At 53.7% G+C, this 13,515-nt stretch overlaps 2 protein-coding genes and 2 pseudogenes across 2 annotated transcripts, besides 14 other annotated features; 1 reads left to right on the top strand and 3 right to left on the bottom strand.

Annotated features, from left to right (window-relative positions):
- Positions 1-1,805: part of a sequence feature (areas not merged during assembly with more than two copies in the genome that could not be assigned to a particular haplotype) that runs on past the window's edge.
- Positions 1,732-4,434, bottom strand: Tc00.1047053508165.200 (annotated as a pseudogene).
- Positions 1,806-2,701: a sequence feature (heterozygous, Esmeraldo-like haplotype).
- Positions 2,702-4,730: a sequence feature (areas merged during assembly that could not be assigned to a particular haplotype. This can correspond to areas where the two haplotypes were merged or to regions with more than two copies in the genome that were merged during assembly.).
- Positions 4,731-6,304: a sequence feature (areas not merged during assembly with more than two copies in the genome that could not be assigned to a particular haplotype).
- Positions 5,292-5,319: a microsatellite.
- Positions 5,726-6,973, bottom strand: Tc00.1047053508165.210 (mucin-associated surface protein (MASP), putative; the record flags this gene model as incomplete). Its single annotated transcript, XM_815393.1, has 1 exon — positions 5,726-6,973. One exon carries the CDS (start codon positions 6,971-6,973, stop codon positions 5,726-5,728), a length of 1,248 nt encoding a protein of 415 aa, XP_820486.1.
- Positions 6,305-6,891: a sequence feature (haploid, non-Esmeraldo-like haplotype).
- Positions 6,892-6,896: a sequence feature (areas merged during assembly that could not be assigned to a particular haplotype. This can correspond to areas where the two haplotypes were merged or to regions with more than two copies in the genome that were merged during assembly.).
- Positions 6,897-11,292: a sequence feature (areas not merged during assembly with more than two copies in the genome that could not be assigned to a particular haplotype).
- Positions 7,141-7,223: a sequence feature (A-rich).
- Positions 7,493-8,503, bottom strand: Tc00.1047053508165.220 (annotated as a pseudogene).
- Positions 11,293-11,579: a sequence feature (areas merged during assembly that could not be assigned to a particular haplotype. This can correspond to areas where the two haplotypes were merged or to regions with more than two copies in the genome that were merged during assembly.).
- Positions 11,404-12,111, top strand: Tc00.1047053508165.250 (hypothetical protein, conserved; the record flags this gene model as incomplete). The annotated part of the gene is made up of 1 exon (XM_815394.1): positions 11,404-12,111. The coding sequence occupies one exon, from the start codon at positions 11,404-11,406 to the stop codon at positions 12,109-12,111; it is 708 nt and encodes a 235-aa protein (XP_820487.1).
- Positions 11,580-12,575: a sequence feature (areas not merged during assembly with more than two copies in the genome that could not be assigned to a particular haplotype).
- Positions 12,576-13,134: a sequence feature (areas merged during assembly that could not be assigned to a particular haplotype. This can correspond to areas where the two haplotypes were merged or to regions with more than two copies in the genome that were merged during assembly.).
- Positions 13,135-13,436: a sequence feature (heterozygous, non-Esmeraldo-like haplotype).
- Positions 13,437-13,515: part of a sequence feature (haploid, Esmeraldo-like haplotype) that runs on past the window's edge.

Below are 13,515 nucleotides of genomic sequence, written 5' to 3' on the forward strand. Positions count from 1 at the left end.
CAGGAGGGAGAGGGACGGAGTGCAGCGGATACAGCGAGAGAGAGCAGACAACATGAGGAGAGGGCAGCAGGCCCAGCCGCACAGTTCACACACCACGAGAGGGCATCCACGCAAGGAAGGCACACAACGCCAGCAGCCACCCACCATGCAGGAGGAGAAGACATCCACCACCATCTCCCCCAGCTCATCGCTACAGCCCCAGGGAAATGGCAAAAACCCGCGGCCACCACACAACGCACACGGAGCGAGCACCCACCACACCAGTCACAAGCGGAAGCGAACCCTCATCCATCCATGACGCGGCACAAAATTCCAGCCATCCCGCCCTCAATGGGACACGGAGTCCAACTCAACGCAGTCACACGCGGTGCATCACACCCGCAGGAAAAGAGACTCGGGCTGCGCACTCCCTCTCCCTTCTCCTCATAGCCACGGAAGAAGACAACAGCCGCCACACGCAACTGCCAGCATGCACTACAAAAGGAGCATTCAAATCCACTGCAATGTGCATCTTCTGTGTGTGTGGTTGTGTGTGCCTGCGGAAACACAAAGCAAAGAAGTAGAAAAGAGGGAGCAGAGTATGTGGAGAGACGCACAACAAAAAACTGTACAGCAGAGACGCATGGCGGAAACAGCAAGAAGAAGACCGCTCAAACTCATGACTGCACTGCAGCCCAAGCAGTGGCAATCCACACACGATTTATTAAAAAAAAAAAAGAAAACGTTCCCCTTCGTCTTATATAAACCCCATCACACAAAATAATTATAAATGAAAAAGAAATCGTCCATTACTGTTCCACACAAATTTAAAAATCGCCTGGCTGCCGTGTGGCCACACCAAACTGTCTGTATATATTTTGCGGGCAAAAGAAAATTAAAAACATGGTTGCGTGTGCTTCAACCGTCTGACCCTCCATGTGTCCGCACATCGTTTATATTTCATGGAGTCATCTGCGTTTTGCTGCTCCCCTCAGCCCTCTCATCGGCGTGCGAGTGCGGCCCGCAGAGCACAGTCACTCGTGTGTGTGGGGACTGAGAGAAGCACGCAGACATGACGGGAGTCGCGTCTCTCCATCGGGAGAGTGAGCGCAGCAAAAAAAGAAAAATCATCAGGAGGGAGAGAAATGCTGACGGGAGTGCCAGCGCGTGAAATGAACACGAAAAGAAAACAAAACGAAAAGAAAACACGGCGGCAGGGTGTGGCTGTGTGTGTGTGGCGCTGCGGGTGTCTGCCCGCCCTGGCCGCAAACAAAACAAAACAAGAGGGAAAGAAATGTGTGCTCCGCCCCACAGGCCCTCGTCGCACGCCCACACGTCACGGCTCCCTCAGCGCGCCGTTCGTCGCGGCCCCTCCTCATGCGTGCAGCAGGCGAGGCGCACAGGGCCGTCGTCATGAGCGTGTCGGTGGGTGTGCGAGTAGAGCAGTTGGGCGGAAACACACGGCACCCCTCACAGGAAGAGTGCAGCAGGAAACAATTGAAAAGAGGGAAGAGTAGAAAAGAAAAAAAACGTCCATAGTGATTGCCCCCAAAAGCAAAAAGGAGGGATGGGGGATGAGGTATTTAAAAAAATTAAAAACACACAAAAGAATTTTGAAAAAAAGCAGCAAACAAAAAAATTAATTTAAAATACGGAAAAATGAATTAAACGTTTTATGAGAGAAATTTGTTCCCATGGGGTAATTCTGTGCAGGGGAGGTCGCAAATGCTCCACGCGGCAGCCAGTCACTCCTCACAGAGCCGCAAACCCCCACAGTCCCAACAGAAGGAGCAGCAGCGATGGCAGCAGTCCGCTCCCACGCACAGTGCCAGCATCACTGTTATTCCCCTGCGACACATTTCCGAGGCTGCTGGTGAGTGCCGTAGCATTTACGTCCCCGACCTGTGTAATAACCTCCTCCTCTCCCTGCACATCCGTTCCTCCCGCCGTCTCCTCATGCCCGCCAGAGCTCACGCTCACCTCAGGAGTTTGGGGTGATCCATTTCCCCGCATCGTATCTCCACTCCCTGTCGCCACCGCTTGAGCAGCATCAGACGAGGGAGTCGTGGCAAAGAAAGCTGCACTGGATACACCGTCACCACGAAAATTCGCCTTCAACGGTTCCTCTTCCAACGGCCGTTGCCCGGCAGAATTGGACAAGGACACGGTTCCCTCCAAATCTGGTCCACTTGTCGCTGGTGATTGAGTATCCACCACCGATCTCTTCGGACCCTCCGGCTTCGGAATAGTAATTGTATTTTTGGCAAGCCCTGCAATCTCTGTGTCAGTCAACGGGCGGTTGTACAGCAGGACATTCGTCACCGTCACGGACAATTCTTCTTGGCTTCTTGTGTCGTCTGCGCTGCCTCCATCCCCTCCAATGTAGAAGTGGGAGATCCCTTTCGAATCCGCATTATCGAATTCACATTGCGCATTCCCCACACGCTGACCATCGACGTAAGCGGAGCCCTGTTTTTCGTTCTGTAGCACAATGGCCACCTGGTGTGTTGTCTCTGGATCCCAAGTCCTGCTGTGCTCCGTAGTTGTCTTGCCACTACAAAGCAATTTCCACTTCTTTTCGCTGCTGTACGAGAACTCCATAAGTTTGGATCCTCCTTCATCGCCATTCATCTTCACACCCATCACTGGAATGGGAGTATCTCCCTCTGGCTCACCGTCGATGGACACCGTCGCCACAAGAGTGAAGTTGTAGTTCGCAAAGTGGTACAGCTGATTCTCCCCCTGCCTGCCAACGGGCCACTCCGCTCCTGCACCACGCCCCGTGAACGTCACGCCGTCGACAGGCCCTGCTGCCTTTGTTGCAGCACCCGTTACTGTGGCGTTCACCCCGAGGTACTCGTCCATCCATGTGTTATCAGAGAAGTTGCCGGACAAAAAGCCAACCAGCCCATCCGTCGGCATGGTAGAGCGGCAGACATTGTCGGGTGGGGTATCCTTCGCAGCGCTCTCAGAAGGGCACAGACTGGAGACACGTTCGTCCACTTTCTTCCACGTCTTCAGCACCTCCTTCACCCGCTCCAGCTGCGCAGTCAGACGCACAGAGACCATACCGTAAGATGATTCTTCATTGCCCCTTTTCTTCTCGTACAGTGCAATCAACTCCTCATTATTAGTATCTCCACCTCCAGCACTTTTTTACAACAGGGAGCTGGCGGCAACGGCTTCTTCCTCACCGGATACCGGCCCAATATCGACAATGTGCGTATTGTCCGTCAGCCAAAGATGAAGTTCACTCTTTCGATTGTCTTCTTTATCGACCTCCTTAGAATACACCGGCAGAGTAACAAGCATCACGTCCCTTTCCTCAATCGTCGCTGTGATGAACCCGCTCCTAACGATTTCAACCTTTTCACCCTTTTTGTTGCCCCACACGCGCGAGAGTGTCCCGAGTGCCTCCGTCCACGAATCTCCCTTGTCACCGGACTCGTACACCCTGCGGCGGCCATCATCACACGCAGTCATCATCATGAGTTTTCCCTTCCACTCCACAACGGAGGGATCACTGCAGCCATCGTCAGACATCCACTTCGACAGCTTCCAACTCGCAATGTCTGAGGAATATATAATCAGCGAAACGGTCTTCCCATTGTTCTTCATCCCTTCCACTGGGAACACAAATGGACCGTCCTTCATCTTAACACCCGATCCACCGCTTCCAATCAGCCGTGTCAAGGATTCGTGTTGTTTTACAAAAAAGGCCCACGGGAGACCGTAAGTATCTCTCCAATAAATTCTTTTGTCCTTTCTTTCCTCACCACTGACGTTCCCTCTCACCAGCAAAAGTCCCCAGTCACCTGCCTGATCATCAGAGGCACCTTTATTGCTGTATTTCCCAGCAAGCATGTAAATATCGCCTCCCTCCACAACCGTTGTTGGCCGGCTCACATGTACTTTCGTTTCGCTTTGGGAATCACCTTCGTTAGCAGCGTTTTGGGAGGGGCAATTGCCACCTTCAAAAGGACATTCCTCCAGTACTTGTGTCTTCAGTTTAGTTTTATCTAACTCCTCTTTTGGGTTTTCGCCAGTCAACGTCAGGAGTCCCGAGGCAATCCCAGTAAAACTGCCTTCACCAGTATCTTTTTTTCCCGTGCACTGCGCCTCGGCAACGGCAAACACATCACCATTCATCCCAACAAGACTGGGAACACGGAGCGAACTCACTGTTTCTTCAACTTTCGCATCCCTCCAATCAAAATATGTCTTTGGTGGAGGTATCTGTGCTGGCGACTTCTCCTTACTGGATGCACCCCCAGTGCCGCAGCACATCCACATCACGAGGAGGAGCAGCAGCACCACTGAATAAAAGAGATGCCGGGATATGTTGGGCCTCTGCGGCTCACTCTCTCTTCCTTCCCTCCTCCTTCCGCTGGATCCGGTCACGCGGCGACGGTTGTGTGTGCGGGGTGCCTTCACTGCAGCAACACGTGAGTGCATGTAAATATGTGTGTGGGCGGTGTGTGTGCTGTTGGTCCTTTCAGAGCCTTCGAATTTTACAGTAGCGATTAGCGCTTTTTTTCCTTCTTCGTGTGTGATTGATAGAGAAATAGAGAGAAAACACGCCAAGAAAAGAGGTGAAACAGTGAGCACCGCCACCCATCCACAGTGAGTGGCACCATCATCCCCGCCGCAGTCACTCCCAACAACAACTCATGCACACAGACACACGGAACAGGAGATGGAAGAACAGTGCACCGGGAACACACAGCGACTGCCACCGCCAGCAGCAGCAGCCACGGCGTGTGCGTCGTTATTCGTCACATGTCAGCAGATACCGAACAACGCCCACGCAAAAACACAACCATTGGGATGCAAAAAAGCACAGCCACCCTCTCGCAGCACCCACGCGCTGCCACCAGTCGTTTTACTTTTGTCTCTTCCAACGCACCCGCACATCATTCCACACGGCCGGAGAATCCTCCGTCGCCGAATCCACAACGGCGGAGACACGTTGGCAGGAACAGCTGTTGGGAAAAAGTCAATAGGCACTCATCCCAGACACCCAAAATGCCACAACACTCACTGACAGCACACTGCCAACATCACAACCGCACCACGCCGCCGAGACGCATTGCGGGCTCACGACCTCCTAACTCGCAAGAGCCGCCGCAGCCAGAATCTTGTACGTGCGTTCTCAGCACTCATGTCACTCCACAGCATGAGCGGCATGGCAATTGTCTGTGTGTATGTTTGTCAAAGCCTACACTTGCAGAGCAGCTGTGCAGGAAAAGAGAGTCCAAAGAAACCAACGGCAGAAAGAAGCGGATAGCACACACGCAAATCACTCATTTCATCACACACACACACACACACACACACGCAGCCCGCGGAATGGGTGCTCTCAACCACAACACAAACAATAAGAAAACAAAAAACAAGAAGCCGAAGCGTGGGACGACCAGCACACACACTCTCATTGCTCCCGTAAAGCAAAACACACACACAGGGAGAGAGGGAGAGAGAGAGGTCGCCCACTCAAAGCAATGGAAACAAAACAGAAACAGTTACGGTGCTCCGCCCATGAAGCCAGGCAGGACGGCAGCGGTGCGTGTGGTGCAAAAGAGAGCACCAACGGGCCTGCATGGGTGTGCATGCATATATACAATGGGCACATTATGTGTGTGCTTCGTGGGATGAGGTGAGGGCAAGAGTCCATGCAAGGGGACACACACAGAGAGTGAAGGACGAGTGTGTGTGCGGGCAGTGCATGGCGCTCTCTCCCTCACTCTCACGCGGCCACCACCGCAGCCGCAGCCGCACACGCAACAAGGAAAAGAAGAAGCAAAAGAGGGGAAGTGGTGTGGGAGACTGCAGTGCTGCCGTCACTGTCGCCAGGTATCGCCGTGTCATTTCTCATGGCGGTGGTGACGTTATCTTTTAAGGTTTCTTCTTCTGCTTGAACTTCCGTTGTTGGTGATGGCTCTGCGGAAGATGCTCGTGGAGTTGTTTGTTTTACTGGTGGGTCGCTGGTAGTAGGGGTTGGGCTTGTAGTGGATTTCAGTCCCACGTCTCTCTTCTCTTTCTCGTTTTCAGTTGCATCCCCATCACCATATGGACTTTCTGCTGCTTCTTGTGAAGTAAAAGTGCCTTCTTTTGCTTCGGATTCTGATCTCTCCTTTGGCTGCTCGTTGGGAAACGCGGTCTCAGAAGAAATTGTTTCCGACTGCCGAACCTTTTCTGAAGGTTGTGTGTCCTGAACAGATGGTGTACCAAGGGGGGAAGATAAAGAAAGGACAGCCGCAGAAAGAGGAGAATCCGAAGAGTCATCTTGAGGACTGCCACCGCCTAGTCCACTACTTCCACCACCGGAAAACAAACTGTCAACAGGAGATGGATTGCCACTGTCAGAAGCAGAATTATTCAAATTGGAACCTTTATCTTTCTTAGGACCTCCAACAGAACTGTCACCGGATTGAGTTTCATCTGATGCTTGTGGTGATGCTGGTAATTGCGGTGGTTTTACTGCTTGAACCCTTGGCCCTGCATTTCCCGCTGCTGGTCCTGCTCCTTCTTCACTTGTTACCAACTTATTTGCTACTGTTGGTGGAGATGTGTTCCTTTCTTCTTCTATTAGGGCTTCGCGTTCCTCTGTTCTTTCTGAATCATCTTGCGATTGTTCCTTTCCATTTCTTCTTGGTTCTGCATCTTCAACTTTTTTTCCTTTTGCTTTTTCTCCCTCTGCTTCCATCCCGTCATTATCTGTTGACGGCTGTTCGACAGAACCTGTTTGAGGGCTGCCATTCTTACCGTCCTGCTCATTTAACAGTTCATTTGAGGTGTTCACCACTCCAACGATTGGGTTTGGCATATGCTTTTCTCCTGCATGACCACCTTGAGATGAAGATTGTGAAGCCTTCGATGGTTCATCTTTTATTTCAGCAAAATCAGCATCCCCGTCACACCTACCGCCGGCACCGCACCACAGCACGCAGAGGGCACACACCAGCAGCACACGGCCAGTCATCATCATCGCCATCACTCCTGTCACTTCCGTGTAGCCTTCAGCACAAACTAACTCCCGTCAACGCAGAGCAAAAGGAGAGACAAGGCACAGTAAAAAACACCACCGGCAGCAGCACGCGTTTCATAAGAAATATTGAACCAATGAAAGTGCAAAAAACGCACAGCGACCTGCAATAATTTAACAAGAAGAAAAACACACAAAGCAAGGAAGAAACAAAACAAAAGAAAACAAGCAGCAATGAAGCAAAATAGTAAAAACAAAAACCTGCGCCCAAATGGCTCCAGTGCGCTTACACCCATTTTCAACAGTGCATCCAAGTAAAAAGTTGTGTGCATGTCGTGCAAATGGGTGTGTCTGGAACGCGTTCAACGTGGCGGATGTTGTGCACAACACGGAGCACACAGCAGGGCAGCGGAAGCAAACAAAGCAAAAAACAATCATCATAATTGCTCTTAGTTTATACATCGGACCACAGTAGACGTACACATGTCCCCGTGGCTGAGTGCTGGCACGCACAGCCCACGCTCCCTTTCAGCCCACAGCGGTGCACGCCAGCGCGGATACGGCGAGCAGCAGCGGGGCACACACCCACGCAGAGCTGCTGAGGCTGCCGTCGACTTCGCGAAGACGTGACGGTGCACGGCTGGTCATCTTAGTTTGTGCATCTGTAGTCGTCGTGGTCTTCAATGCAATGGTCTTCGTTTCTTGTCTGTTTTCGGAATGAATTGTCACACTTTGTGCCCTTGACTTAACGGTTTGTGAAGTAGGTCGCTTTAGCAGAACGCCAGGAACTTGTGATCCTGAATGACCAGACGCAATTGATGCAACTTGACTGTTGGACGCCCCACTGAACACCGTACTTTGTGTGTTTTCCCTACCGTTCGTAATAACTATTTCCTCCTCTTTTTTGCTTTGGACCTGTAACTCTGATGCCGTTGTACTATTGGTGCTCGTCGTGGTAATTGGCGCATCTGCCACTCCTTCTGATTCATTTGGGGATTTAGTTCCAACGGTTTCCTTTGCCTGTGTCGGAGCTTGTAACCCTGCCACAGTCACCATACCTTGTGTTTCTGGCTCAGGAAGCTTCTCTTTTGATCCATTTGCGGTACCGACTGTATCACCCACCACCCCCTGAGCATGGGACAAACTTTTTCTCCTTGAAGTACCGATCGTCTGACTTGATACCATTGGGATGGTGGTTTCCAAACCTTTTAAATCTGAATTATTGGTTGAAACTGCTGCGTTCGGCCCAGAGAGATTTAAACCAGGACCCTTATCATCATCTTGTTCCTCTTCCGAAACGGCTGGCGAACCTTGTATGTTTTGCATATCCTTCCCAGCTTGATACTTTGGCGCATCTTTCCTCAGTCCTCGGTCCACTTCTGTTCCCTTCTGATTAACTTCCGCCCCAACTGGTCCCTTTTCTGGACCGGAGTCCGGACTGAGTTCAGGAAGATCAACTTCAACCGCTGTCACGCACACGGACAGGCAGCAGCACAGGGCGAAGCAGCAACAGGGCGCACAGCAGACGGCACGTCATCATCGTGAGTGTGGTCGTTCAGTGGTGTGGAGCTGATCTGCACAGTGAGGGACATGGAGGGCAACAGGGGAGACGAGAGGTGCGGCAGACACACACAGAGGGCACACCACATGAGGAGAGGGCAGCAGCCAGGCATGCACCGTACGCCGCACACCACGCACGACACACACTCCAATCCACGGCAGCAGGCACACACACACACACAGCCCTGCCGCAGCACCAACACACAGATGGAAGAGGAGAAGCAAACAGGAGCGGTACACAAGGCTCCACCGCATGTACATACGGCGAGAGCGGTCCATCGTGTCTGCACCCCTCACGGAGTGTACGCACACGCACAAGAGAGGAGGTGCAGCGCACACAGCAACACAAAAGCAAAGTAACAATAAAAAAAGGAATGATCCCCGCACACCACGTGGATTGTTGGTCCACGGGAAGTGCAGTCGATATTCATCACGAACAATTCAGTTGCTTTTGGCCTTCGTTCATATTCGACGCACACCACCTCATGCAAGCGCAGTCACCACCGCAGCAGCGGCCGCACACGCAACAAGAAAAAGAAGCGCAACTAATGGAATAAATCAAGCAATCATTTATTTGTGTTTCTTTTTGGATGTTGGCAGATGTCTGCATGCGTTTTGTTTTTGCGGAGGGTAAACCTTCATGCCTGGGTCGTGTGTTGAGGATTCCCGCAGGGTGCATCATTATTTCTTTTCCCGTGAAATTTTCTTGTGTTGGTGCGGCCAAGAATTCGGTTCGTGTTGTTCCTGCCTTTCGCTGGTAAAGTGCTGCAATAGATGTTTGTTTTTCCTTTCGTTGCTGTGGCACCTGATTCCTCACCGTTTATTGCGGTGGAAATGAAAATATGTGAGTGGACTTCTACACGCCAGAACGCACCTTCGCTCCTATTTATTGGTGCATGGAAGGGCATGTGTGTTTGGTGGTGTCTCGTCCATATATATTTTGTGGGTGTACATTCCCCTGCAGGCTGAGGGCGGGATGACGCTCCGTCGCGGTGCACTTCCCTCGCATGCCGCCCACTGTGATTCATCATGCATCACCCCCTCACATATTCCGTGGTGCCACACCGCTGATATTATTGCAGCCGCTGTGATTCCGCGTATTTCACGCATTCGATTGTGCCACAATACATCCGCTCGTGTGGCCGCCGCATCCAAACAGCGGTGCCCAACGCAGTGAGCGGCAGTCCACATCCTTGCTTGTCCCAACGCAGTGGTGTTTGACTGTCAGCCAGGTGTCAGACAACAAGAGAGTCGTGTGCTGGCAGCACAACACACGGAGCTGCAGTGAATGACTCGGGCGGGGACGCATCTACTTGTCGCGAAGCAGTGGAAAGGAGTCGGGCAAAATGGTGCCGGCTGCATGCACGACACCATATCCACAGACAAGGCATGCGAAGTGATGTGTGTTTCACTGGTGCCGTGAAATGCCTGCAGACGACGTCACTAGTGGAGGCATGCCACCCGTGATCAGCGGACAGACAATAATCGGCATGGGAGGCCACAAAAGGCAGCAACGACGCCAGCAGCAGGATCCGCTCTCTCTCTCCGTTGCCTCCGAGAAGTAAATATTCCACCAGCCACAGCAGACGGTGCCATCGTGACACTCCATGCACGTCGTGGCTGCGTCAACAAATCCTGTTCCCTGCAGCGCCTCAAAAGATGCCTCACTCCGTCCACTAAGTGCATCGGTGTGGGCCGTGCCTCGGCTGTTCGTGAGGACCACAACGATGTGAGGGTCACCGAGTCGCTGCATGCTTGTTGTAACGTTGTTGCATGGCCCCTGCACACACACACGCAGCGCCTGCATCCTCCCTTTTGTGTTCGCCCTCTGCCGGAGTGGCCACACACACGGGCAGCAGCAAAATCACTTCTCCCTCGACGATCCAAAATCAACACCGACATCCCTCGCGACGCAAACATCTCAGTTGCCAGCATGGGCTTCCTGTCGCTCTGCCATCGACGCTGAAACACGGCACAGTGCACGCACTTATTTTCCTCGTGTTCCGTCAGCCATTTGGTACACACACTCTCCGACGGGCTGACGCCCACAAAAGCACGCCACAAAAGGCCACTGTGATCGCACAAGCTCTTGGGATGAGCGTCTGTGTGTGCATGGATCCGCTGCTCACACGTGCTGGCAGGCAGCCTGCTGCCGGTGCCCTCGTGCCAGTTCATCGGCTCCAGCACGGAAAAGAGAAAATGGCCTGTTCCCGATGCACTTATTCCCACCAGCAGCACCAACACGCTGGTCGCCAGCCGGCATTCCTCAGCACATCCAGGAATGCTGAAAAGTGACGTGGAACTGTCAGCCAGCAACGCCACAATCCCCGCACACATGCCGGCTCCACCAGAGAAGACACGCAAATCACAAACAACACCCTTCAAATGTCTTCCGACCATAATTCCAACACACCGCGACACGCCAAACAGAAGTATTCGTCACTGCAATGCACCTCCTCACACAATCAAATATTCCATGCACCACGCACGGCAGCAGCTCACACGCGTCTAAACAAATGTTCTTCGGAGCAGTGTTATCCACGTGCTGCAGTGGGAAGTAAACAAAAGAGACGGGCTGCCGAACCCCAAAGGAGTGCCACGACTGGCCACATGCCAACGGAACGCAGCCACTCAAAAGTATTCAGTCCTCATGCCCTCAGCTTCCCACCTTCCCTCACAAAAGCTGTAAGAGAATAAAATCATGCACTCTGACAAATAAAGTCGCTGTGCAACAAAAGAAGCCGCAGTGCCTCCTGCTGCCATCCGGGACCGTTGATGATGCCTTCACGGTGACGGACGCTAATCCTTTTTTCCAAACGACGCTGTGTGCCTGCAGCGTGTCCTTTGGAAAAGCTCACGCGCCGTCGTCACGCACCACAATGGGAATGAAAAAAAAAATCTTTAACCAGACCGAAATGCAGACAGTGCCGCGTCGCCATCAGCCGCGGCTGGTCGCAGGAGATTGGGCGTCGCAGCAACACACCATGCGTTACTTTCTGGTTGGATGCGTCCACAGTGCGTCGCAGCACGGCGGTGAGGCAATCGCACCGTGTCTGGCCCCCACTCACCTCCACAGCCTGGAAGTTAGGCGCGGCGACAGCTGCACGGCATCGCTCGTCCCACGCGTATCAGCGAAGGATGCTTCTGTTCACCTGACCGCCAATCCGGCACCGCTGCGGAGGATCATTGGGTTCCTCGAACCCACACAGCACGAACGCCTCACTCTTCTCTGGTATATTGAGGACGTGCGTGGCGCAATCTGCTTGGAAACCATGCCGCCGCCGACGCATGGGAATGCACTGACGAGTATTCTGCTGCCAAGAGATGCCGTACTTGACGAAATGCGACGCGTCTGCTGCCACATGGGGGTCTTCCCGCACCACACCCGCGTTTCTCATGCTGAGCAGCGAATTTTCGTCTGCGACACTGTGAGCTGCGACGGGGTGAGCGTCTTCCAGCCACGGCACGCCCAAGACGCCCCGGACGGCACGTTGTCTCTTGCTCAGCATGCAACTGGATCCGCTGCAATGCCACTTGACTCCCCGGACAGCCGAGCTGCCTGTGGGGCATCACCGCGCAGCTGCTGACAGCCTTGCATGCTCCTGCCGAGCGGAGCGTCCTGCCACTGAGCATGGCCACAGACACTTCCCAGTTCCCCGTCTGGCGGCGGCATCCCAATCGCCCGCACGAGTTCCTACCGCCACAGACTCCCTCTCGACGATGGAGTCGCTCCGCCTTGGCCCGCTGGCGGAGCACGACGACGTCGGCGAGGAGATTTGTGCCGTGCCGCTTCCACTGGCGGATTGAGGTCGCACTGTTTTCTCCACTTTTTCCCATGACACTGCGGAATCCCACGCAACGTGACAGCGGACGCTGACGCCATCATGGCACGATCCCTCCCGCAGGACTGCGTCAATGCCTGGCACGTGGGCTTCCTCACTGCAGTCCGGCGACCGAACCAGAAGGATGTGCAGGAGGAAAAGGGAGCCGCGCACACCGCACGCCAGGCGCTTGACGGTTTGGCGAGGACTCTATTCCTGGCGTTGACCCCGACATCGCGCCCCGAGTGGCGGCACTGCGCGCAGGCGCGATGCGACTCCTGCTCACTCTTCGACAGGCCTGCACGCGCCCTGCGGATCACAAGTAACTCCCTTTGTGTGTCGGTGGCGCCGTCCCTCCCTCACTGAGGTGAACGGCTCGCCTCTGCCTCAGCCGGAACCTCTTCCCGAAGTGAGCGCCGCAACTCCTTGCTGACAGGCGAGCGGCGGATTGAAGTCGTCCTGCCCAACCTGCGGCACAGCGCGCTTGTCTGTCCACAATGTGAGGACACATGCTCGACATGCTCAGCCTGGCGTCATAATGGTTGGAGAAAGCCTCACATGCGGATGCCGCGATTGTTTCACCGTCTTCTTAACAGGCGCCTCGCGCGCAGGTCGCCACCGAAGTCGCCAGGCATGCCAGCAGGCAACACACGCAGGAAGCACAAACGCGGGTACTCGAGATGGGCCGGGCGCTTCCGCCACCGCCTCATCACAGACGCCACGGGCTGCTGATCCCCGATGGACCACAGGAGACTCCGCCTCATCCACTGTGGGAATGCCTTCGTCGTTGAGAGTAAGGACTGCGACTGTTTGGGACTGCCCAGCATGCACGACGGCCCGTATGCGACGGAATAATTGCCACTTTTGTACGGACGGCCCTTGCGGTACTCACTCTTTACTTTAGCAGCGTCCAACTAAAACAAGATAACAAGTTGCTTTGTGATGAATATTGGCTGCACTTCCCGTGGACCAACAATCCACGTGGTGTGCGGGGATCTTTCCCTTTTAATTGTTACTTTGCTTTTTCGTTGCCGTGTGCGCTGCACCTTCTCGTGTGTGTGTGCGCACCCTCCGTGAGGGGTGCAGACACGATGGACCGCTCTCGCCGTATGTACATGCGGTGGAGCCTTGTGTGCCGCTCCTGTTTGCTTCTCCCTCTTCCATCTGTGT

This window comes from Trypanosoma cruzi, genomic scaffold, assembly GCF_000209065.1.
Source record: "Trypanosoma cruzi strain CL Brener 1047053516699 genomic scaffold, whole genome shotgun sequence".
Lineage (NCBI taxonomy): Eukaryota > Euglenozoa > Kinetoplastea > Trypanosomatida > Trypanosomatidae > Trypanosoma > Trypanosoma cruzi.